The following is a 23,427-nucleotide window of genomic DNA, read 5'->3' as shown; positions in this document are numbered from 1 at the left end:
CTCATTCAGTTTCCTCTAACACCCCTGCTCTTCCAGAACAGCCCCAGTTCAGACCTATGTGACCAATGTTACATTTCCTAGTGGTTTATGTTAGTGACAAAACAGTTTGCCGGTGAACTTTCCATCCTAATATAACTAATATAGCCAGGTTCTGGCTACGCTTCCCGTGTAAGCGCTCCAGCCTCTGGGAAGGCGAAGAGGGGTACGTGCAGAGGGGGGAAGGGGGGAGGGGTTGAGTTTGATAGACATATCACCATTCAGTCATTTCGAGTGGGCGCTCAAAATGATTGGATGGTGTTTTTTCAGTTTTGCCCGTTCCACAGGAGACTGATTTTTAAAATTTTTTGTTAGAGCATTTAATTAATTAGTTGTAATCGGGGTGTGAAGGGGATTTTAAGGAATATAATAAAAAATGCTCCAGAAGAACATCTCAGACCCCACCTTTAAATATTGTACATCTTTTGTATCTTATGTTATGCATATTTAGTACATACTCTCAAATGAATTGAAGTTAATGAATTTAAGTAAGTTGGAGAAGATGTTTATAATGAATGCCAGAAGATCATTTCAATATGGCTACAGTCTACAGTCTGTTGTAGACACCTGCGACACCTACAATATCTCTACAATTCAGATATAAACAAAAGAAGAAAACATCATATCAGTGTGATTGGACTTTTCACATCCACAGAAACACAAGTCCAGGTTGTGTTGCTGGATGTGCTGTTAGTATCAATATCCGTTTGATTTCCTGGCACATTCACAAGTTTGTATTCAGATTTTGGTCTTGTTTGTGCAGATTAGTAATTAATTTGACCTATCTCCAGGATGGTACAACCGTCTGTACATCAACTTCACCCTACGCCGGCACATCTTCTTCTTCCTGCTACAGACCTACTTCCCTGCCACCCTGATGGTCATGCTGTCCTGGGTGTCCTTCTGGATTGACCGCAGAGCTGTCCCTGCCAGGGTTTCATTAGGTGAAAGCGAATTACATACAATGACATCCTGTCTGTTCACCTCTGATATGCTGGAAACTTCTAACCAAACCACAGCACAGTCACCTAAGGGCACATGTAATCTCCAGAGGGAAATTCTCATATGTAAAGACATCAAAAAATGAATTGTCAATGACTATTGGGCACAGTAGTAAAACATCAATAGCATTAATTTTGAGAGCAAAAACCAAGGAACATTTGTCATCTTTTGGTAGAGCCCATCCCCCAATATCTCACAGCCCTTGTGCCAAGACAGAATACAGCATATATACAGTACATGTGGAATTTTATTGCCCATATTAGCAAGCACATGCCTCAGACAAGAGGCACTCCAATATGGAGATTGCAGTAATTCTTGATTTCACACAAGAAGCAAACAAATGTCATATTAGATTGTTAACAGCAACAAAAGGCCACCAAAATGTTAGATAGTTTGACCAATCATGGAAATGGGAACCAGTTTAATTCAGGGGGAAAAAGCTGAAGACACCCTTAAGTTTTGAATAAAACACCTCCTAACTGCAGCTCTAGTATTTTATTGTAATTAAACTAGAACTATCTAGCAAAGTTAGAACCCATGAAAATGGAATGAACTGACTCTTAATATTCGCATAATAGTAGTTGACGATTTGTTCGTCAATTTTCTGAAAATTGGCAATGCATCCTAGAATAAATTTGGATATTAAGATCCCTTTCACCTCAGCTACAGCTTTGTGAAGCAAAATTTGCTTTAGGAAGATAAATAAAGAGAAAGCCAACAATATTAAACAACCAATCAGTTTGGTAGATTCCAGCTGAAATGTGTACAATCAGTTCGTCAGTGAGATTAGCCCATACCACCCTTTTCTGTGCAGCTCTGCTTAGATGTCTAATGCATACAGTGTGTTCTAGGACAAAACTTTAACCAAGTTCAGACATAAATCTGGTAATATCTGAATCCATGAAAACATGGTGGTCACTGGACATGGAGGATCTAGAATAGCTTTCTTTACAGCTTCTTTCCTGTAGAAGAGCTGTGATATTACTGACCCCATCACTTCATCAGTTCTAATGTAACGCCACTAACTTCACTTACAATTTTCTTCATTTTTTGTTTTGATAGTTCTTCCCCTGCTGGGCACTATTAAAATGCTACTGCAGTGTTGTGATTTTTTAAAATTCCCTTTGAACCACGTAGTACTATGATGTAGTTCAGGTTGGGTTTTAGCCGTATACTAAGCCCACAAAATAGATGTTCCCTTTCAAATCAAGTCTAATACATCCATTTTGGCCCCCACACATCCTCTCTCTTAATATTAAAATTTTGAGGGAAACTATTAGAAGAAGTCCCGATTTTTTTTTAGCCTTTGTTCTGTGATGAACAATACTAAGTCATCTTAAAATCATCTGCTTCTAAAAAGAGACTATGTATTTCTAAATGCGTTCCCTTTTTTTTTTTTTTTTTTTTTTTTTTTTGTTAATTTGTATTTTTTTGATCAATGTAACAGTACATACATAGAAGTGGAATTACAGTACATACATTATTTTTCCCCATGCCCAAACCAACCCCAAGGCTCTCCAGGAGAGGGCAACTGCAGGAGAAAGAATATTATAACAAAGTCTCCGTGCAGTAGAAAATCAATTAAGTACAAAAAGTAACAAACATGTGATATACAAAAATAATAACTGAGCCAACAGAAAATAGGAAAGAAAGAATATATCAATGAATAAATAAATAAAAATGAAAATATAATATAGAAAGAATAAGTAGAGATAGCTTGTAGATACAAATGCCTACCTTAAAATAGTAGACACTACATAACAGTATCAAAAGGGAAAATAATAGGTAGACAGAATGAATTAAGACAAAAAACCACACTTAAACAAAGAGTAGAGAGTAGGGTGTTGGTGTGAGAGATAAGTCTGAACGCAGTGTTCATAAAGATTGAAAGTAATCCAAAAAAGATTGCCATTTATTAAGAAATTTAGTCGAGCAACCTTGAAGTGAGAGTCTAATCTTTTCTAATTTAAGAAAAGGCATAACATCCCTAAGCCAAAGTGAAACAGATGGTGTTTTAGGAGATTTCCATGAAAATAAGATATGACGTCTTGCAAGCAGGGATGTAAAAGCTAATATATATCTGACTATTTGGTTTAAACAGGAGTCAACAGAGTACCCAAATATAAGAGGGCAAGTAGTGATATTTTCCCCAGAATCTTTGTCATGATCCTAAAGTAATCACCCCAAAATTTCAGTAACCTAGGACAGGAAAAAACATATGGGTTAGGTTACAGGAAGAGCCCTGACACTTGTCACATTGGTCCACAATATTTGGATAGATGCAAAAAAGTCGAGATTTTGTTAAATGGGTTCTATGCAACACTTTGAATTGAACAAGCTGTAGTTTACCACAAGGTGTGGACGGTATAGTAAGGACAGCTGTATCCCACAGCTGGTCTGTGAGGTTTAGACCTAACTCACCTTCCCAAGAAATTCGAACTTTAGTCACCAAGTAATCATCAAATGAAATTAACTGTGTATACATTTTTGATATAAGAGATTTCTGATTGGGTTTCAAAGTTAGAAGATTGTTCCATGACTGTTTGGCTGGAAGGGAAGGGAAACCTGGAAACAGAGTGGAGGCACAGTGCCATAGTTGGAAATAAAGAAACAAATTAGATAGCTGGTAAATTGAAATCTGACATGCGATCTGAAAATGTGGAAGATACCATCCTTATAGAGGCCTCTGAAGCACTGTAGAAGCCAATAATGTAATAACGACCCATAACGTAATAATGACCCATAACGTAATAAATTTGCCATTTTTAAAATGTAATAGGCCAATAATGTAATAACTGACCAATAACATAATAAAAGTCCTGAACTGATAACGTAATAACTTTTGACCAATAATGTAATAACTTATTACGTAATCTGTAGGGTATTACGTTATCGGCCAGATTAAAAAAAAAAAAATCTTTGAAAATGTAATAACTGAGCCAATAACGTAATAATATATTAATATCGCTGTATTTAAGTTTCATTTATTACATATAACTGTGAACCACCCCCATGTATTTGTCTATTTAACTTGATGGTTAAAATGATCTCTAGTCCTGTCTGCTGCTCCTTTGTCTTTCAAACTATCTCAAAATGAAATGGAAGCATACATGTTTACGAACATAGACAATGGTATGATATGAAATATGTATGACATGTATGACATTTTTCCACTTTAGACTGCCATTTGACCCCCTTAACATGCTCCAAAACTCACCAAATTTGCCATGTATGTCATGGCTGGTGAACACTTTGATTCAATATCAAAATTAACCCCTTGGGTGCCAAAATGGACTCTGTAGCGCCACCTAAGTACTAAAAAACACACAAAATCTGCCCTAGTGGCCAGTAGGAATGTCACAGAAACATGAAACACATGCCAAAATGTTGGTCTGATTGAGCCCGACAGATCATACACTGACACTCATGAGCTAACTCCAACAGGAAGTTGGCAATCTGCCTTTGAAAGTTACTCTACGTTTCTGCAATTACTGCTTATTCATTTCAGGCTTTTGACAAAAAAGTTATACCTGATTAAATTCCCACAAGTCTGCAGAATCCAAAAGTGAAAGAATTTTTCAGATATGACCTACGGTTATGGAATAATGGCGATTTTTTGAAGAGTATGTGTAGTTTCACTTTCACAATGACAAAATCCCTATATAAGGCTTGATATCGTAATTCTGTAAGTGTCTGTTAATAGACCAGTGGTTTAAGTTGTGGTCTGTTGTACAGGAGTTCTGGGTTCAAACCCCAGACAGAACAACAACTTCTTGGGTTTTTTTTGTTTGTTTTTTTTTCTCTCCCCCTCACATTTTAAAACAGGTTTTGCTGCATTATATTGTGGATATTGGACATTTTGCACACATTACAAAGTACATGGAGTAAATTTTTCCAAAATAAAACCCCTATTAAAAATAATACATAATGTCTATTACGTAACTTCTTTTCATTTTTATGACCAAATGCTCAACTGTTTGTACAATGTTTCTTCATTCAAAAGTACTCTTTCTCACAGACACACATGCTCACACAATAGGGTTTTTCCAAAATAATAGCCTTAAATGTGATAAATCATCACTTTTATGCTCAATTATTCATACAATTTCAATTCATTTTTCAAACTGATTCTTTCTCTCACATACAAAACAAATGCACATACACACGGTAGGGTTTCCAAAATAAAAGTCTCATTTAAAGGTGATGGTGGTTTCAGCAGAGGGTCGCTGGTGTTCTGTAGAGATGTAAGGAGGACGGACACTAAAGGGTGGGAACTGGTATCGGGACGGAGAGGTGTGAGTGGAGCTGAGGTGTCGACGGTCACGGGAGAGGCGGATCGCGGGGGAGGCGGAACGCCCAGTGCGAGGTCCCGCCCAATGCTGCTTGCAGCTTTAATTAGGGACCGAGCCAAAAGGTAAGGCCCTCTCACACAGTGAGAGGCCTTGCCTGCAAGCAAGGCCCTATTGTTATTCGTTCGTTTTTATATTATTATTCACACACCACTTTGACCTGGATTTTGACCCCCTAAACATGCTCGAAAACTCACCAAATTTGGCACACAAGTCAGGTCTGGCAAAAAATTTGATAAAATGTAAAAATTAATCCCATAGGTGCCAAAATGAGCTCTCTAGCGCCCCCTAGAAACACAAAAACGGCCCTAGCGGCCAGTAGGAATGTCGTAGAAACATGAAACAAATGCCAAAATTTCCGTCTCATCGAGCCTGACAAATCACACATGGGTACTCATGACCTAACTCCAACAGGAAGTTCAGAATTTGCCTTTCAAAATAAAACGCTCAAATTGCAAACTTCCAGTAAGAATGTCGTAGACACACGAAACCAACGCCAAAACCTTCGTTTAATCGAGCCCAACAAATCACGTGCTGACACCTATGAGCTATCTCCAACAGGAAGTTCGCAATATGCCTTTCAAAATAAAATTTTTAAAACTAACTCCGATTACACCGTTTGTCGTATTGACTTCTAAATAGCACCAAAAGATAGAGTGAACCCTCCTCAAAAAAGTTACTTAGCACTTTTTCCATAACTGTCTTAGTTTTTTTTTTTTTTTTTTTACAAGCCCGCAAAGTTGCGATGTTTGGAACTCATTTTTCACTTTGGAGTTTTTCCCCACATGTGACATATCTATGCATTCAGGGGACTCAGCACAACGCTCACATGCAAAAAAATTTGAGATAGGATGTATGGCTATTGATTTATAACAATTTGTTTATTTTCATACTTTTTCTACTTTAGACTGCCATTTGACCCCCTTAACATGCTCCAAAACTCACCAAATTTGCCATGTATGTCATGGCTGGTGAACACTTTGATTCAATATCAAAATTAACTCCTTGGGTGCCAAAATGGACTTTGTAGCACCACCTTTGTACTAAAAAACACACAAAATCTGCCCTTAGTGGCCAGTAGGAATTTCACAGAAACATGAAACAAATGCCAAAATGTTGGTCTGATTGAGCCCGACAAATCATACACTGACACTCATGAGCTAACTCCAACAGGAAGTTGGCAATCTGCCTTTGAAAGTTGCTCTATGTTTCTGCAATTACTGCTTATTCATTTCAGACTTTTGACAAAAAAAGCTATACCTCATTAAATTCCCACGAGTCTGCAGAATCCAAAAGTGAAAGAATTTTTCAGATACGACCTACGGTAATGGAATAATGGTGATTTTTTGCAGAGTATGTTTACTTTCACTTTTCAGTGCAGTGGTTAGTGTTGTTGCCTATTGAACAAGAGGACCCTGGTTCAAGTCCCAGGCAAACCAAATTTTTTTTTTTTTTAAATTTTAAAACAGGTTTTGCTGCTTTGTATTGTGGATACTGGAAATTTTGCACACATTCAAAAGTACACGGAGTACATTTTTTCAAAATAAAACCCCAATTAAGAATAATACAAAATGTCTATTACATAACTTCTTTTCATTTTTATGACCAAATGCTCAACTGTTTGTACAATGTTTCTTCATTCAAAATTACTCCTTCTCACAGACACACATGCTCACACAATAGGGTTTTTCCAAAATAATAGCCTTAAATGTGATAAATCATCACTTTTATACTCACTTATTCATACAATTTCAATTCATTTTTCAAACTGATTCTTTCTCTCACATACAAAACAAATGCACATACACACAGTAGGGTTTCCAAAATAAAAGTCTCATTTTAAAGGTGATGGTGGTTTCAGCCAAGGGTCGCTGGTGTTCTGTAGAGATGTAAGGAGGACAGACACTAAAGGGTGGGAACTGGTATCGGGACGGAGAGGTTTGAGTGGAGCTGAGGTGTCGACGGGTCGCGGGGGAGGCGGAACGCCCGGTGTGAGGTCCCGCCCAATGCTGCTTGCAGCTTTAATTAGGGACCGAGCCGAAAGGTAAGGCCCTCTCACGCAGTGAGAGGCCTTGCCTGCAAGCAAGGCCCTATTGTTTTTCGTTCGTTTTTATATTATTAGGGACCGAGCCGAAAGGTAAGGCCCTCTCACGCAGTGAGAGGCCTTGCCTGCAAGCAAGGCCCTATTGTTTTTCGTTCGTTTTTATTAGGGACCGAGCCGAAAGGTAAGGCCCTCTCACACAGTGAGAGGCCTTGCCTGCAAGCAAGGCCCTATTGTTATTCGTTCGTTTTTTATTAGGGACCGAGCCGAAAGGTAAGGCCCTCTCACACAGTGAGAGGCCTTGCCTGCAAGCAAGGCCCTATTGTTATTCGTTCGTTTTTAGGGACCGAGCCGAAAGGTAAGGCCCTCTCACACAGTGAGAGGCCTTGCCTGCAAGCAAGGCCCTATTGTTATTCATTCGTTTTTAGGGACCGAGCCGAAAGGTAAGGCCCTCTCACACAGTGAGAGGCCTTGCCTGCAAGCAAGGCCCTATTGTTTTTCGTTCGTTTTTATATTATTAGGGACCGAGCCGAAAGGTAAGGCCCTCTCACACAGTGAGAGGCCTTGCCTGCAAGCAAGGCCCTATTGTTTTTCGTTCGTTTTTATATTATTATTATTATTATTATTTTTCCGTGACGCTTTAAACTGGAATTTGCCCCCCTAAACATGCTCAAAAACTCACCAAATTTGGCACACATGTCAGGCCTGGCGAAAAATTTGATAAAATGTAAAAATTAACCCCATAGGTGCCAAAATGGCCTCTCTAGCGCCACCTATGTGAAAAAAATGGGAAAAGCCCTAGTGGCCACTAGGAATGTCGTACAGACATGAAACCAGTGCCAAAATTCTTGTTGGATGAAGCACTACAAATCATCCACTGACACTTATGACCTAACTCCAACAGGAAGTTCGCAATATGCCTTTCAAAATAAAATTTCTAAAACTAACTCCGATGACACCGTTTGTCATATTGACTTCTAAATAGCATCAAAAGATAGAGTGAAACCTACTCAAAAAAGTGATCTCTCACTTTTTCCGGAACTGTCTTAGTTTTTTTTTTACAAGCCCGCAAAGTTGTGATGTTTGGAACTCATGAGCTAACTCCAACAGGAAGTTGGCAATCTGTCTTTGAAAGTTACTCTACGTTTCTGCAATTACTGCTTATTCATTTCAGAGTTTTGACATAAAAGTTAGACCTCATTGAATTCCCACAAGTCTGCAGAATCCAAAAGTGAAAGAATTTTTCAGATACGACCTACGGTTATGGAATTATAGCGATTTTTTGAAGACTATGTTTAGTTTCACTTTTCCAAATGGTAAAATCCCTATAAAAGTCTTGCTGGTGCACATTTTCACATGTCTCTCTGTAGTGCAGTGGTTCATGTAGCTGCCTATGGAGCCGAAAGACCCGGGTTCAAGTCCCAGGTATTCCAAAAATTTTTTTTTTATTTTATTTTAAAACAGGTTTTACTGCATTGTATTGTGGATATTGGAAATTTTGCACACATTCAAAAGTACACGGAGTACATTTTTTCAAAATAAAACCAAAATTAATAATAATACAAAATGTCTATTACATAACTTCTTTTCATTTTTATGACCAAACACGCAACTGTTTGTACAATGTTTCTTCATTCAAAAGTACTCTTTCTCACAGACACACATCCTCACACAATAGGGTTTTTCCAAAATAAAAGCCTTAAATGTGGTAAATCATCACTTTTATACTCACTTATTCATACAATTTCAATTCATTTTTCAAACTGATTCTTTCTCTCACATTAAAAACAAATGCACATACACACAGTAGGGTTTCCAAAATAAAAGTCTCATTTTAAAGGTGATGGGGGTTTCAGCAGAGGGTCACTGGTGTTCTGTACAGATGTAAGGAGGACAGACACTAAAGGATGGGAACTGGTATGGGGACGGACAGGTGTGAGTGGAGCTGAGGCGTCGACAGTCACGGGTGGCGGATCGCGGGGGAGGCGGATCGCCCGGTGCGAGGTCCCGCCCAATGCTGCTTGCAGCTTTAATTATTATTATTATTATTATTTTTCCGTGACGCTTTAAACTGGAATTTGCCCCCCTAAACATGCTCAAAAACTCACCAAATTTGGCACACATGTCAGGCCTGGCGAAAAATTTGATAAAATGAAAAAATTAACCCCATAGGTGCCAAAATGGGCTCTCTAGCGCCACCTATGTGAAAAAAATGGGAAAAGCCCTAGTGGCCACTAGGAATGTCGTACAGACATGAAACCAGTGCCAAAATTCTTGTTGGATGAAGCACTACAAATCATCCACTGACACTTATGACCTAACTCCAACAGGAAGTTCGCAATATGCCTTTCAAAATAAAATTTCTAAAACTAACTCCGATGACACCGTTTGTCATATTGACTTCTAAATAGCATCAAAAGATAGAGTGAAACCTCCTCAAAAAAGTGATCTCTCACTTTTTCCAGAACTGTCTTAGTTTTTTTTTTACAAGCCCGCAAAGTTGTGATGTTTGGAACTCATTTTTCACTTTGCAGTTTTTCCTGACATGTGACATATCTACACGTTCATGGGACTCAGCACAATGCTCACATGCAAAAATTTTTGAGATAGGATGTACGGTTGTTGATTTATAGCAATTCTTTTATTTTCATACTTTTTCCACTTTAGACTGCCATTTGACCCCCTTAACATGCTCCAAAACTCACCAAATTTGCCATGTATGTCATGGCTGGTGAACATTTTCATACAATATCAAAAATTAACCCCTTGGGTGCCAAAATGGACTCTGTAGCGCCACCTATGTACTAAAAAACACACAAAATCTGCCCTAGCAGCCAGTAGGAATGTCACAGAAACATGAAACAAATGGCAAAATGTTGGTCTGATTGAGCCCGACAAATCATACACTGACACTCATGAGCTAACTCCAACAGGAAGTTGGCAATCTGCCTTTGAAAGTTACTCTAGGTTTCTGCAGTTACTGCTTATTCATTTCAGAGTTTTGACATAAAAGTTAGACCTCATTGAATTCCCACAAGTCTGCAGAATCCAAAAGTGAAAGAATTTTTCAGATACGACCTACGGTTATGGAATTATAGCGATTTTTTGAAGACTATGTTTAGTTTCACTTTTCCAAATGGCAAAATCCCTATAAAAGTCTTGCTGGTGCACATTTTCACATGTCTCTCTGTAGTGCAGTGGTTCATGTAGCTGCCTATGGAGCTGAAGGACCCCAGTTCAAGTCCCAGGTAATCCAAAAATTTTTTTTTTTTTTTTATTTTATTTTAAAACAGGTTTTACTGCATTGTATTGTGGATATTGGAAATTTTGCACACATTCAAAAGTACACGGAGTACATTTTTTCAAAATAAAACCAAAATTAAGAATAATACAAAATGTCTATTACATAACTTCTTTTCATTTTTATGACCAAACACTCAACTGTTTGTACAATGTTTCTTCATTCAAAAGTACTCTTTCTCACAGACACACATCCTCACACAATAGGGTTTTTCCAAAATAAAAGCCTTAAATGTGGTAAATGATTCTGATTCTGAATGATTCTGATTCTTTCTCTCACATTAAAAGCAAATGCACATACACACAGTAGGGTTTCCAAAATAAAAGTCTCATTTTAAAGGTGATGGTGGTTTCAGCAGAGGGTCACTGGTGTTCTGTACAGATGTAAGGAGGACAGACACTAAAGGATGGGAACTGGTATGGGGACGGACAGGTGTGAGTGGAGCTGAGGCGTCGACAGTCACGGGTGGCGGATCGCGGGGGAGGCGGATCGCCCGGTGCGAGGTCCCGCCCAATGCTGCTTGCAGCTTTAATTAGGGACCGAGCCGAAAGGTAAGGCCAAAATGGACTCTGTAGCACCACCTATGTACTAAAAAACACACAAAATCTGCCCTAGCGGCCAGTAGGAATGTCACAGAAACATGAAACAAATGCCAAAATGTTGGTCTGATTGAGCCCGACAAATCATACACTGACACTCATGAGCTAACTCCAACAGGAAGTTGGCAGTCTGCCTTTGAAAGTTACTCTACGTTTCTGCAATTACTGCTTAGTCATTTCAGACCTTTGAATAAAAAGTTATACCTCAATAAATTCCCACAAGTCTGCAGAATCCAAAAGTGAAAGAATTTTTCAGATACGACCTACGGTTATGGAATAATGGCGATTTTTTGAAGACTATGTTTACTTTCACTTTTAACAATGACAAAGTCCCTATAAAACTCTTCCTGGTGCACAGCTGTATGTGTCTGTCCTTAGTGTAGTGGTTCATGTAGCTGCCTATGGAACAAGAGGACCTGGGTTCAAGTCCCAGACAATACAAATTTTTTTTTTTTTTTTTCTCCATTTTAAAACAGGTTTTACTGCATTGTATTTTGGATATTGGAAATTTTGCACACATTCAAACGTACACGGAGTACATTTTTTCTAAATAAAACCCTAATTACCAATAATACAAAATGTCTATTACATAACTTCTTTTCATTTTTATGACCAAATGCTCAACTGTTTGTACAATGTTTCTTTATTCAAAAGTACTCTTTCTCACAGACACACATGCTCACACAATAGGTTTTTTCCAAAAAAAAAGCCTTAAATGTGGTAAATCATCACTTTAATGCTAAATTATTCATACAATTTCAATTCATTTTTCAAACTGATTCTTTCTCTCACACACAAAACAAATGCACATACACACAGTAGGGTTTCAAAAATAAAAGTCTCATTTTAAAGGTGATGGTGGTTTCAGCAGAGGGTCGCTGGTGTTCTGTACAGATGTAAGGAGGACAGACACTAAAGGATGGGAACTCCTATGGGGACGGAGAGGTGTGAGTGGAGCTGAGGTGTGGACCTTCCCGGGACGCGGATCGCGGGGGAGGCGGAACGCCCGGTGCGAGGTCCCGCCCAATGCTGCTTGCAGCTTTAATTATTAGGGACCGAGCCGAAAGGTAAGGCCCTCTCACACAGTGAGAGGCCTTGCCTGCAAGCAAGGCCCTATTGTTATTCGTTCGTTTTTTATTATTATTATTATTATTATTATTATTATTATTATTATTATACTATCGTCACTTTAAACTGGAATTTGACCCCCTAAACATGCTCAAAAACTCACCAAATTTGGCACACGTCAAGCCTGGCGAAAAATTTAATAAAATGAAAAAATTAACCCCATAGGTGCCAAAATGGGCTCTATAGCGCCACCTATGTGAAAAAAATGGCAAATGCCCTAGTGGCCAGTAGGAATGTCGTACAGACATAGAACCAGTACCAAAATGTTGCTTGCAAAAAGCACTAAAAATCATCCACTGACACTTAAAATCTAACTCCAACAGGAAGTTCGCAATATGCCTTTCAAAATAAAATTTCTAAAACTTACTCAGATGACACCGTTTGTTGTATTGACTTCTAAATAGCACCAAAAGATAGAGTGAACCCTCCTCACAAAAGTGGTCTCGTAGCTAAGTCTTAACTGTCTTATTTTTTTTTTTACAAGCCCGCAAAGTTGCCATGTTTGGAACTCATTTTTCACTTTGCAGTTTTTCCCTACATGTGACATATCTACACGTTCACGGGACTCAGCACAACGCTCACATGCAAAAAATTTTCAGATAGCATGTACGGTTATTGATTTATGACTATTTGTTTATTTTCATGCTTTTTCCACTTTAGACTGCCATTTGACCCCCTTAACATGCTCCAAAACTCACCAAATTTGCCATGTATGTCATGGCTGGTCAACACTTTCATACAATATCAAATTTAACCCCTTGGGTGCCAAAATGGACTCTGTAGCGCCACCTATGTACTAAAAAACACACAAAATGTGCCCTAGCGGCCAGTAGGAATGTTGTAGAAACATGAAACAAATGCCAAAATGTTGGTCTGATTGAGCCCGACAAATCATACACTGACACTCATGAGCTAACTCCAACAGGAAGTTGGCAATCTGCCTTTGAAAGTTACTCTACGTTTCTGCAATTACTGCTTATTCATTTCAAACTTTTGAGTAAAAACTTTTACCTCATTAAATTCCCAAAAGTCTGCAGAATCCAAAAGTGAAAGAATTTTTCAGATACGACCTACGGTTATGGAATTATGGCGATTTTTTGAAGACTATGTTTACTTTCACTTTTAACAATGACAAAGTCCCTATAAAAATCTTACGTTTCTGCAATTACTGCTTATTCATTTCAGACTTTTGAGTAAAAACTTACCTCATTAAACCTCATTAAATTCCCAAAAGTCTGCAGAATCCAAAACTGAAAGAATTTTTAAGATACGACCTACGGTTATGGAATTATGGCGATTTTTTGAAGACTGTTTAGTTTCACTTTTCACAATGGCAAACTCCCTATAAAAATCTTCCTGGTGCACAGCTGTATGTGTCTTTCTGTAGTGCAGTGGTTCATGTAGCTGCCTATGGAACAAGAGGACCCTGGTTCAAGTCCCAGGCATTCCAAGAATTTTTTTTTTTTTTCTTTTTCATTTTAAAACTGTTTTTTCTGCATTGTATTGTGGATATTGGACATTTTGCACACATTACAAAGTACACAGAGTAAATTTTTTTTAAAAATAAAACCTCTATTAAAGATAATACATAATGTCTATTACATAACTTCTTTTCATTTTTATGACCAAACGCTCAACTGTTTGTACAATGTTTCTTCATTCAAAAGTACTCTTTCTCACAGACACACATGCTCACACAACAGGGTTTTTCCAAAATAAAAGCCTTAAATGTGACAAATCATCACTTTAATGCTCAATTATTCACACAATTTAAATTCATTTTTCAAACTGATTCTTTCTCTCACATACAAAACAAATGCACATACACACAGTAGGGTTTCCAAATTAAAAGTCTCATTTTAAAGGTGATGGTGGTTTCAGCAGAGGGTCGCTGGTGTTCTGTACAGATGTAAGGAGGACAGACACTAAAGGGTGGGAACTGGTATGGGGACGGAGAGGTGTGAGTGGAGCTGAGGTGTGGACGGTCACGGGAGGCGGATCACGGGGGAGGCGGAGCGCCCGGTGCGAGGTCCCGCCCAATGCTGCTTGCAGCTTTAATTAGGGACCGAGCCGAAAGGTAAGGCCCTCTCACACAGTGAGAGGCCTTGCCTGCAAGCAAGGCCCTATTGTTTTTCGTTCGTTTTTATATTATTAGGGACCGAGCCGAAAGGTAAGGCCCTCTCACACAGTGAGAGGCCTTGCCTGCAAGCAAGGCCCTATTGTTATTCGTTCGTTTTTTATTATTATTATTAGGGACCGAGCCGAAAGGTAAGGCCCTCTCACACAGTGAGAGGCCTTGCCTGCAAGCAAGGCCCTATTGTTATTCGTTCGTTTTATATTATTATTAGGGACCGAGCCGAAAGGTAAGGCCCTCTCACACAGTGAGAGGCCTTGCCTGCAAGCAAGGCCCTATTGTTATTCGTTCGTTTTTATATTATTATTATTATTATTATTATACTTCCGTCTCTTTCAACTGGATTTTGACCCCCTAAACATGCTCCAAAACTCACCAAATTTGGCACACATGTCAGGCCTGGTGAAAAATTTGATAAAATGAAAAAAGAAACCCCATAGGTGCCAAAATGGGCTCTCTAGCGCCACCTATGTGAAAAAAAACGGTAACTGCCCTAGTGGCCAGTAGGAATGTCGTAGAGACATGGAACCAGTGCCAAAATATTTGTTGGATGAAGCACTAAAAATGATATGCTGACAGTGATGACCTAACTCAAACAGGAAGTTCGCAATATGCCTTTCAAAATAAAATTTTCAAAACTAACTCCGATGACACCGTTTGTCCTATTGACTTCTAAATAGCACCAAAAGATAGAGTGATCCCTCTGCACAAAAGTGGTCTCGTAGCTTTGTCTTAACTGTCTTAGTTTTTTTTTTACAAGCCTGCAAAGTTGCGATCTTTGGAAGTCATTTTTCACTTTGCAGTTTTTCCCCACATGTGACATATCTTCGCGTTCATGGGACTCACCACAATGTTCACATGCAAAAATTTTTGAGATAGGATTTACGGTTATTGATTTATAACAATTTGTTTATTTTCATACTTTTTCCTCTTTAGACTGCCATTTGACCCCCTTAACATGCTCCAAAACTCACCAAATTTGCCATGTATGTCATGGCTGGTGAACACTTTCCATCAATATCAAAATTAACCCCTTGGGTACCAAAATGGACTCTGTAGCGCCACCTATGTACTAAAAAACTCACAAAATCTGCCCTAGCGGCCAGTAGGAATGTCACAGAAACATGAAACAAATGCCAAAATGTTGGTCTGATTGAGCCCCACAAATCATACACTGACACTCATGAACTAACTCCAACAGGAAGTTGGCAATCTGCCTTTGAAAGTTACTCTACGTTTCTGCAATTACTGCTTATTCATTTCACACTTTTAAAAAAAAAATTATACCTCATTAAATTCCCACAAGTCTGCAGAATCCAAAAGTGAAAGAATTTTTCAGATACGACCTACGGTTATGGAATTATGGCGATTTTTTAAAGACTAAGTTTAGTTTCACTTTTCACAATGGCAAAATCCCTATAAAAGTCTTGCAGGTGCATTTTTAACATGTCTCTCTGTAGTGCAGTGGTTCATGTAGCTGACTGTGGAGCAGAAGGACCCTAGTTCAAGTCCCAGACAATCCAAAATTTTTTTTTTTTTTTTTTTTTTAAATAGGTTTTATTGCATTGTATTGTGGATATTGGAAATTTTGCACACATTCAAAAGTACACGGAGTACATTTTTTCAAAATAAAACCCCAATTAAGAATAATACAAAATGTCTATTGCATAACTTCTTTTTATTTTTATGACCAAACGCTCAACTGTTTGTACAATGTTTCTTCATTCAAAAGTACTCTTTCTCAAAGACACACATGCTCACACAATAGGGTTTTTCCAAAATAAATGCCTTAAATGTGATAAATCATCACTTTTATACTCACTTATTCATACAACTTCAATTCATTTTTCAAACTGATTCTTTCTCTCACATACAAAACAAATGCACATACACACAGTAGGGTTTCCAAAATAAAAGTCTCATTTTAAAGGTGATGGTGGCTTCAGCAGAGGGTCGCTGGTGTTCTGTACAGATGTAAGGAGGATAGACACTAAAGGATGGGAACTGGTATGGGGACGGAGAGGTTTGAGTGGAGCTGAGGTGTGGAGGGTCACAGGAGGCGGATCGCAGGGGAGGCGGATCACGCGGGGGGGCGGATCGCGTGGGAGGCGGATCGCCCGGTGCGAGGTCCCGCCCAATGCTGCTTGCAGCTTTAATTAGGGACCGAGCCGAAAGGTAAGGCCCTCTCACACAGTGAGAGGCCTTGCCTGCAAGCAAGGCCCTATTGTTATTCGTTCGTTTTTATATTATTAGGGACCGAGCCGAAAGGTAAGGCCCTCTCACACAGTGAGAGGCCTTGCCTGCAAGCAAGGCCCTATTGTTATTCGTTCGTTTTTTATTATTATTATTATTATTATTATTATTATACTATCGTCACTTTAAACTGGAATTTGACCCCCTAAACATGCTCAAAAACTCACCAAATTTGGCACACATGTCAGGCCTGGCGAAAAATTTAATAAAATGAAAAAATTAACCCCATAGGTGCCAAAATGGGCTCTATAGCGCCACCTATGTGAAAAAAATGGCAAATGCCCTAGTGGCCAGTAGGAATGTCGTACAGACATAGAACCAGTACCAAAATGTTGCTTGCAAAAAGCACTAAAAATCATCCACTGACACTTAAAATCTAACTCCAACAGGAAGTTCGCAATATGCCTTTCAAAATAAAATTTCTAAAACTTACTCAGATGACACCGTTTGTTGTATTGACTTCTAAATAGCACCAAAAGATAGAGTGAACCCTCCTCACAAAAGTGGTCTCGTAGCTAAGTCTTAACTGTCTTATTTTTTTTTTTACAAGCCCGCAAAGTTGCCATGTTTGGAACTCATTTTTCACTTTGCAGTTTTTCCCTACATGTGACATATCTACACGTTCACGGGACTCAGCACAACGCTCACATGCAAAAAATTTTCAGATAGCATGTACGGTTATTGATTTATAACAATTTGTTTATTTTCATACTTTTTCCACTTTAGACTGCCATTTGACCCCCTTAACATGCTCCAAAACTCACCAAATTTGCCATGTATGTCATGACTGGTGAACACTTTCACACAATATCAAAATTAACCCCTTGCATGCTAAAATGGACTCTGTAGCGCCACCTATGTACTAAAAAACACACAAAATCGGCCCTAGCGGCCAGTAGGAATGTCACAGAAACATGAAACAAATGCCAAAATGTTGGTCTGATTGAGCCCGACAAATCATACACTGACACTCATGAGCTAACTCCAACAGGAAGTTGGCAGTCTGCCTTTGAAAGTTACTCTACGTTTCTGCAATTAGTACTCAGTCATTCCAGACTTTTGAATAAAAAGTTATACCTCACTCAATTCCCACAAGTCTGCAGAATCCAAAAGTGAAAGAATTTTTCAGATACGACCTACGGTTATGGAATTATGGCGATTTTTTGAAGACTATGTTTACTTTCACTTTTAACAATGACAAAGTCCCTATAAAATTCTTCTTGGTGGGCAGCTGTCTATGGCTGTCCTTAGTGTAGTGGTTTATGTAGCTGCCTATGGAGCAAGAGGACTTGGGTTCAAGTCCCAGACAATCCAAACTTTTTTTTTTTTTTTTTTTTTCTCCATCTTAAAACAGGTTTTACTGCATTGTATTTTGGATACTGGAAATTTTGCACACATTCAAAAGTACACGGAGTACATTTTTTCAAAATAAAACCCCAAATACCAATAATACAAAATTTCTATTACAAAACTTCTTTTCATTTTTATGATCAAACGCTCAACTCTTTGTACAATGTTTCTTCATTCAAAAGTACTCTTTCTCACAGACACACATGCTCACACAATAGGGTTTTTCCAAAATAAAAGCCTTAAATGTGAGACATCATCACTTTTATGCTCAATTATTCATACAATTTCAATTCATTTTTCAAACTGATTCTTTCTCTCACATACAAAACAAATGCACATACACACAGTAGGGTTTCCAAAATAAAAGTCTCATTTAAAGGTGATGGTGGTTTCAGCAGAGGGTCGCTGGTGTTCTGTACAGATGTAAGGAGGACGGACACTAAAGGGTGGGAACTGGTATGGGGACGGAGAGGTGTGAGTGGAGCTGAGGTGTGGACGGTCACGGGAGGCGGATCGCGGGGGAGGCGGAACGCCCGGTGCGAGGTCCCGCCCAATGCTGCTTGCAGCTTTAATTATTATTATTATTATTCACACACCACTTTGACCTGGATTTTGACCCCCTGAACATGCACGAAAACTCACCAAATTTGGCACACATGTCAGGCCTGGCGAAAAATTTGATAAAATGAAAAAATTAACCCCATAGGTGCCAAAATGGGCTCTCTAGCGCCACCTATGTGAAAAAAACGGCAACTGCCCTAGTGGCCAGTAGGAATGTCGTACAGACATGAAACCAGTGCCAAAATTTTTTTTGGATCATGCTCTACAAATCATCCACTGACACTCATGACCTATCTGCAACAGGAACTTCGCAATATGCCTTTCAAAATAAAATTTCTAAAACTAACTCCGATGACACCGTTTGTGGTATTGACTTCTAAATAGCGCCAAAAGATAGAGTGAACCCTCCTTAATACAACGATTTCACACCTTTTCCATAACTGTCTTAGTTTCTTTTTTACAAGCCTGCAAAGTTGTGATGTTTGGAACTCATTTTTCACTTTGGAGTTTTTCCCCACATGTGACATATCTACGCATTCACGGGACTCAGCACAACTCTCACATCCAAAAATTTTTGAGATAGGATGTACGGTTATTGATTTATAACAATTTGTTTCTTTTCATACTTTTTCCACTTTAGACTGCCATTTGACCCCCTTAACATGCTCCAAAACTCACCAAATTTGCCATGTATGTCATGACTGGTGAACACTTTCACACAATATCAAAATTAACCCCTTGCATGCTAAAATGGACTCTGTAGCGCCACCTATGTACTAAAAAACACACAAAATCGGCCCTAGCGGCCAGTAGGAATGTCACAGAAACATGAAACAAATGCCAAAATGTTGGTCTGATTGAGCCCGACAAATCATACACTGACACTCATGAGCTAACTCCAACAGGAAGTTGGCAATCTGCCTTTGAAAGTTACTCTACGTTTCTGCAATTAGTACTCAGTCATTCCAGACTTTTGAATAAAAAGTTATACCTCACTCAATTCCCACAAGTCTGCAGAATCCAAAAGTGAAAGAATTTTTCAGATACGACCTACGGTTATGGAATTATGGCGATTTTTTGAAGACTATGTTTACTTTCACTTTTAACAATGACAAAGTCCTTATAAAATTCTTCTTGGTGGGCAGCTATCTATGGCTGTCCTTAGTGTAGTGGTTCATGTAGCTGCCTATGGAGTGAGAGGACCTGGGTTCAAGTCCCAGACAACCCAAACTTTTTTTTTTTTTTTTTCTCCATCTTAAAACAGGTTTTACTGCATTGTATTTTGGATACTGGAAATTTTGCACACATTCAAAAGTACACGGAGTACATTTTTTCAAAATAAAACCCCAAATACCAATAATACAAAATTTCTATTACATAACTTCTTTTCATTTTTATGATCAAACGCTCAACTCTTTGTACAATGTTTCTTCATTCAAAAGTACTCTTTCTCACAGACACACATGCTCACACAATAGGGTTTTTCCAAAATAAAAGCCTTAAATGTGAGACATCATCACTTTTATGCTCAATTATTCATACAATTTCAATTCATTTTTCAAACTGATTCTTTCTCTCACATACAAAACAAATGCACATACACACAGTAGGTTTTCCAAAATAAAAGTGTCATTTTAAAGGTGATGGTGGTTTCAGCAGAGGGTCGCTGGTGTTCTGTACAGATGTAAGGAGGACGGACACTAAAGGGTGGGAACTGGTATGGGGACGGAGAGGTGTGAGTGGAGCTGAGGTGTGGACGGTCACGGGAGGCGGATCGCGGGGGAGGCGGAACGCCCGGTGCGAGGTCCCGCCCAATGCTGCTTGCAGCTTTAATTAGGGACCGAGCCGAAAGGTAAGGCCCTCTCACACAGTGAGAGGCCTTGCCTGCAAGCAAGGCCCTATTGTTTTTCGTTCGTTTTTATATTATTATTATTATTATTATTATTCACACACCACTTTGACCTGGATTTTGACCCCCTGAACATGCACGAAAACTCACCAAATTTGGCACACATGTCAGGCCTGGTGAAAAATTTGATAAAATGAAAAAATTAACCCCATAGGTGCCAAAATGGGCTCTCTAGCGCCACCTATGTGAAAAAAACGGCAACTGCTCTAGTGGCCAGTAGGAATGTCGTACAGACATGAAACCAGTGCCAAAATTTTTGTTGGATCATGCTCTACAAATCATCCACTGACACTCATGACCTATCTGCAACAGGAACTTCGCAATATGCCTTTCAATATAAAATTTCTAAAACTAACTCCGATGACACCGTTTGTGGTATTGACTTCTAAATAGCGCCAAAAGATAGAGTGAACCCTCCTTAATACAACGATTTCACACCTTTTCCATAACTGTCTTAGTTTCTTTTTTACAAGCCTGCAAAGTTGCGATGTTTGGAACTCATTTTTCACTTTGGAGTTTTTCCCCACATGTGACATATCTACGCATTCACGGGACTCAGCACAACTCTCACATCCAAAAATTTTTGAGATAGGATGTACGGTTATTGATTTATAACAATTTGTTTATTTTCATACTTTTTCCTCTTTAGACTGCCATTTGACCCCCTTAACATGCTCCAAAACTCACCAAATTTGCCATGTATGTCATGACTGGTGAACACTTTCATACAATATCAAAATTAACCCCTTGCATGCTAAAATGGACTCTGTAGCGCCACCTATGTACTAAAAAACACACAAAATCGGCCCTAGCGGCCAGTAGGAATGTCACAGAAACATGAAACAAATGCCAAAATGTTGGTCTGATTGAGCCCCACAAATCATACACTGACACTCATGAGCTAACTCCAACAGGGAGTTGGCAATCTGCCTTTGAAAGTTACTCTACGTTTCTGCAATTAGTACTCAGTCATTCCAGACTTTTGAATAAAAAGTTATACCTCACTCAATTCCCACAAGTCTGCAGAATCCAAAAGTGAAAGAATTTTTCAGATACGACCTACGGTTATGGAATTATGGCGATTTTTTGAAGACTATGTTTACTTTCACTTTTAACAATGACAAAGTCCCTATAAAACTCTTCCTGGTGCACAGCTGTATGTGTCTGTCCTTAGTGTAGTGGTTCATGTAGCTGCCTATGAAACAAGAGGACCCAGGTTCAAATCCCAGACAACCCAATTTTTTTTTTTTTTTTTTTTTTTCTTCTTTCTCCATTTTAAAACAGGTTTTACTGGATTGTATTCATTTTGCAGTTTTTCCCCACATGTGACGTATCTACACGTTCACAGGACTCACCACAACGCTCACTTGCAAAACATTTTGAGATAGGATGTATGGTTATTGATTTATAACAATTTGTTTATTTTCATACTTTTTCGGCTTTAGACTGCCATTTGACCCCCTTAACATGCTCCAAAACTCACCAAATTTGCCATGTATGTCATGGCTGGTGAACCCTTTCATTCAATATCAAAATTAACCCCTTGGGTGCCAAAATGAACTCTGTAGCGCCACCTATGTACTAAAAAACTCTCAAAATCTGCCCTAGCGGCCAGTAGGAATGTTGTAGAAACATGAAACAAATGCCAAAATGTTGGTCTGATTGAGCCCGACAAATCATACACTGACACTCATGAGCTAACTCCAACAGGAAGTTGGCAGTCTGCCTTTGAAAGTTACTCTACGTTTCTGCAATTACTGCTTATTCATTTCAGGCTTTTGACAAAAAAGTTATACCTCATTAAATTCCCACAAGTCTGCAGAATCCAAAAGTGAAAGAATTTTTCAGATACGACCTACGGTTATGGAATTATAGCGATTTTTTGAAGACTATGTTTAGTTTCACTTTTCCAAATGGCAAAATCCCTATAAAAGTCTTGCTGGTGCACATTTTCACATGTCTCTCTGTAGTGCAGTGGTTCATGTAGCTGCCTATGAAGCTGAAGGACCCTGGTTCAAGTCCCGGGTAATCCAAAAATTTTTTTTTTTTTTTAATTTTATTTTAAAACAGGTTTTACTGCATTGTATTGTGGATATTGGAAATTTTGCACACATTCAAAAGTACACAGAGTACATTTTTTCAAAATAAAACCAAAATTAAGAATAATACAAAATGTCTATTACATAACTTTTTTTCATTTTTATGACCAAACACTCAACTGTTTGTACAATGTTTCCTCATTCAAAAGTACTCTTTCTCACAGACACACATCCTCACACAATAGGGTTTTTCCAAAATAAAAGCCTTAAATGTGGTAAATCATCACTTTTATACTCACTTATTCATACAATTTCAATTAATTTTTCAAACTGATTCTTTCTCTCACATTAAAAACAAATGCACATACACACAGTAGGGTTTCCAAAATAAAAGTCTCATTTTAAAGGTGATGGTGATTTCAGCAGAGGGTCACTGGTGTTCTGTACAGATGTAAGGAGGACAGACACTAAAGGATGGGAACTGGTATGGGGACGGACAGGTGTGAGTGGAGCTGAGGCGTCGACAGTCACGGGTGGCGGATCGCGGGGGAGGCGGATCGCCCGGTGCGAGGTCCCGCCCAATGCTGCTTGCAGCTTTAATTATTATTATTATTTTCCTGACGCCACTTTGACCTGGATTTTGACCACCTAAACATGCTCGAAAACTCACCAAATTTAGTATGTATGTCAGGTCCGGCAAAAAATTTGATAAAGTGCAAAAATTA

At 38.7% G+C, this 23,427-nt stretch overlaps 1 protein-coding gene across 2 annotated transcripts in view; it reads left to right on the top strand.

Annotated features, from left to right (window-relative positions):
- The window catches only part of gabrr2b (gamma-aminobutyric acid type A receptor subunit rho2b), a 51,972-nt gene that overhangs the window by 9,180 nt on the left and 19,365 nt on the right, over positions 1-23,427 (top strand). For both annotated transcript variants that reach the window (XM_030127815.1, XM_030127814.1), the window contains exon 5: positions 828-980. In XM_030127815.1, coding sequence (XP_029983675.1) covers positions 828-980 — 153 coding nt within the window. The remainder of the gene's footprint in view (positions 1-827; positions 981-23,427) is intronic.

This window comes from Sphaeramia orbicularis, chromosome 24 (assembly GCF_902148855.1).
Source record: "Sphaeramia orbicularis chromosome 24, fSphaOr1.1, whole genome shotgun sequence".
Taxonomy (NCBI): Eukaryota; Metazoa; Chordata; class Actinopteri; order Kurtiformes; family Apogonidae; genus Sphaeramia; species Sphaeramia orbicularis.
The sequence above is the reverse complement of the archived record's forward strand: the minus strand, read 5'-3'. Positions and strand labels throughout refer to the sequence as shown.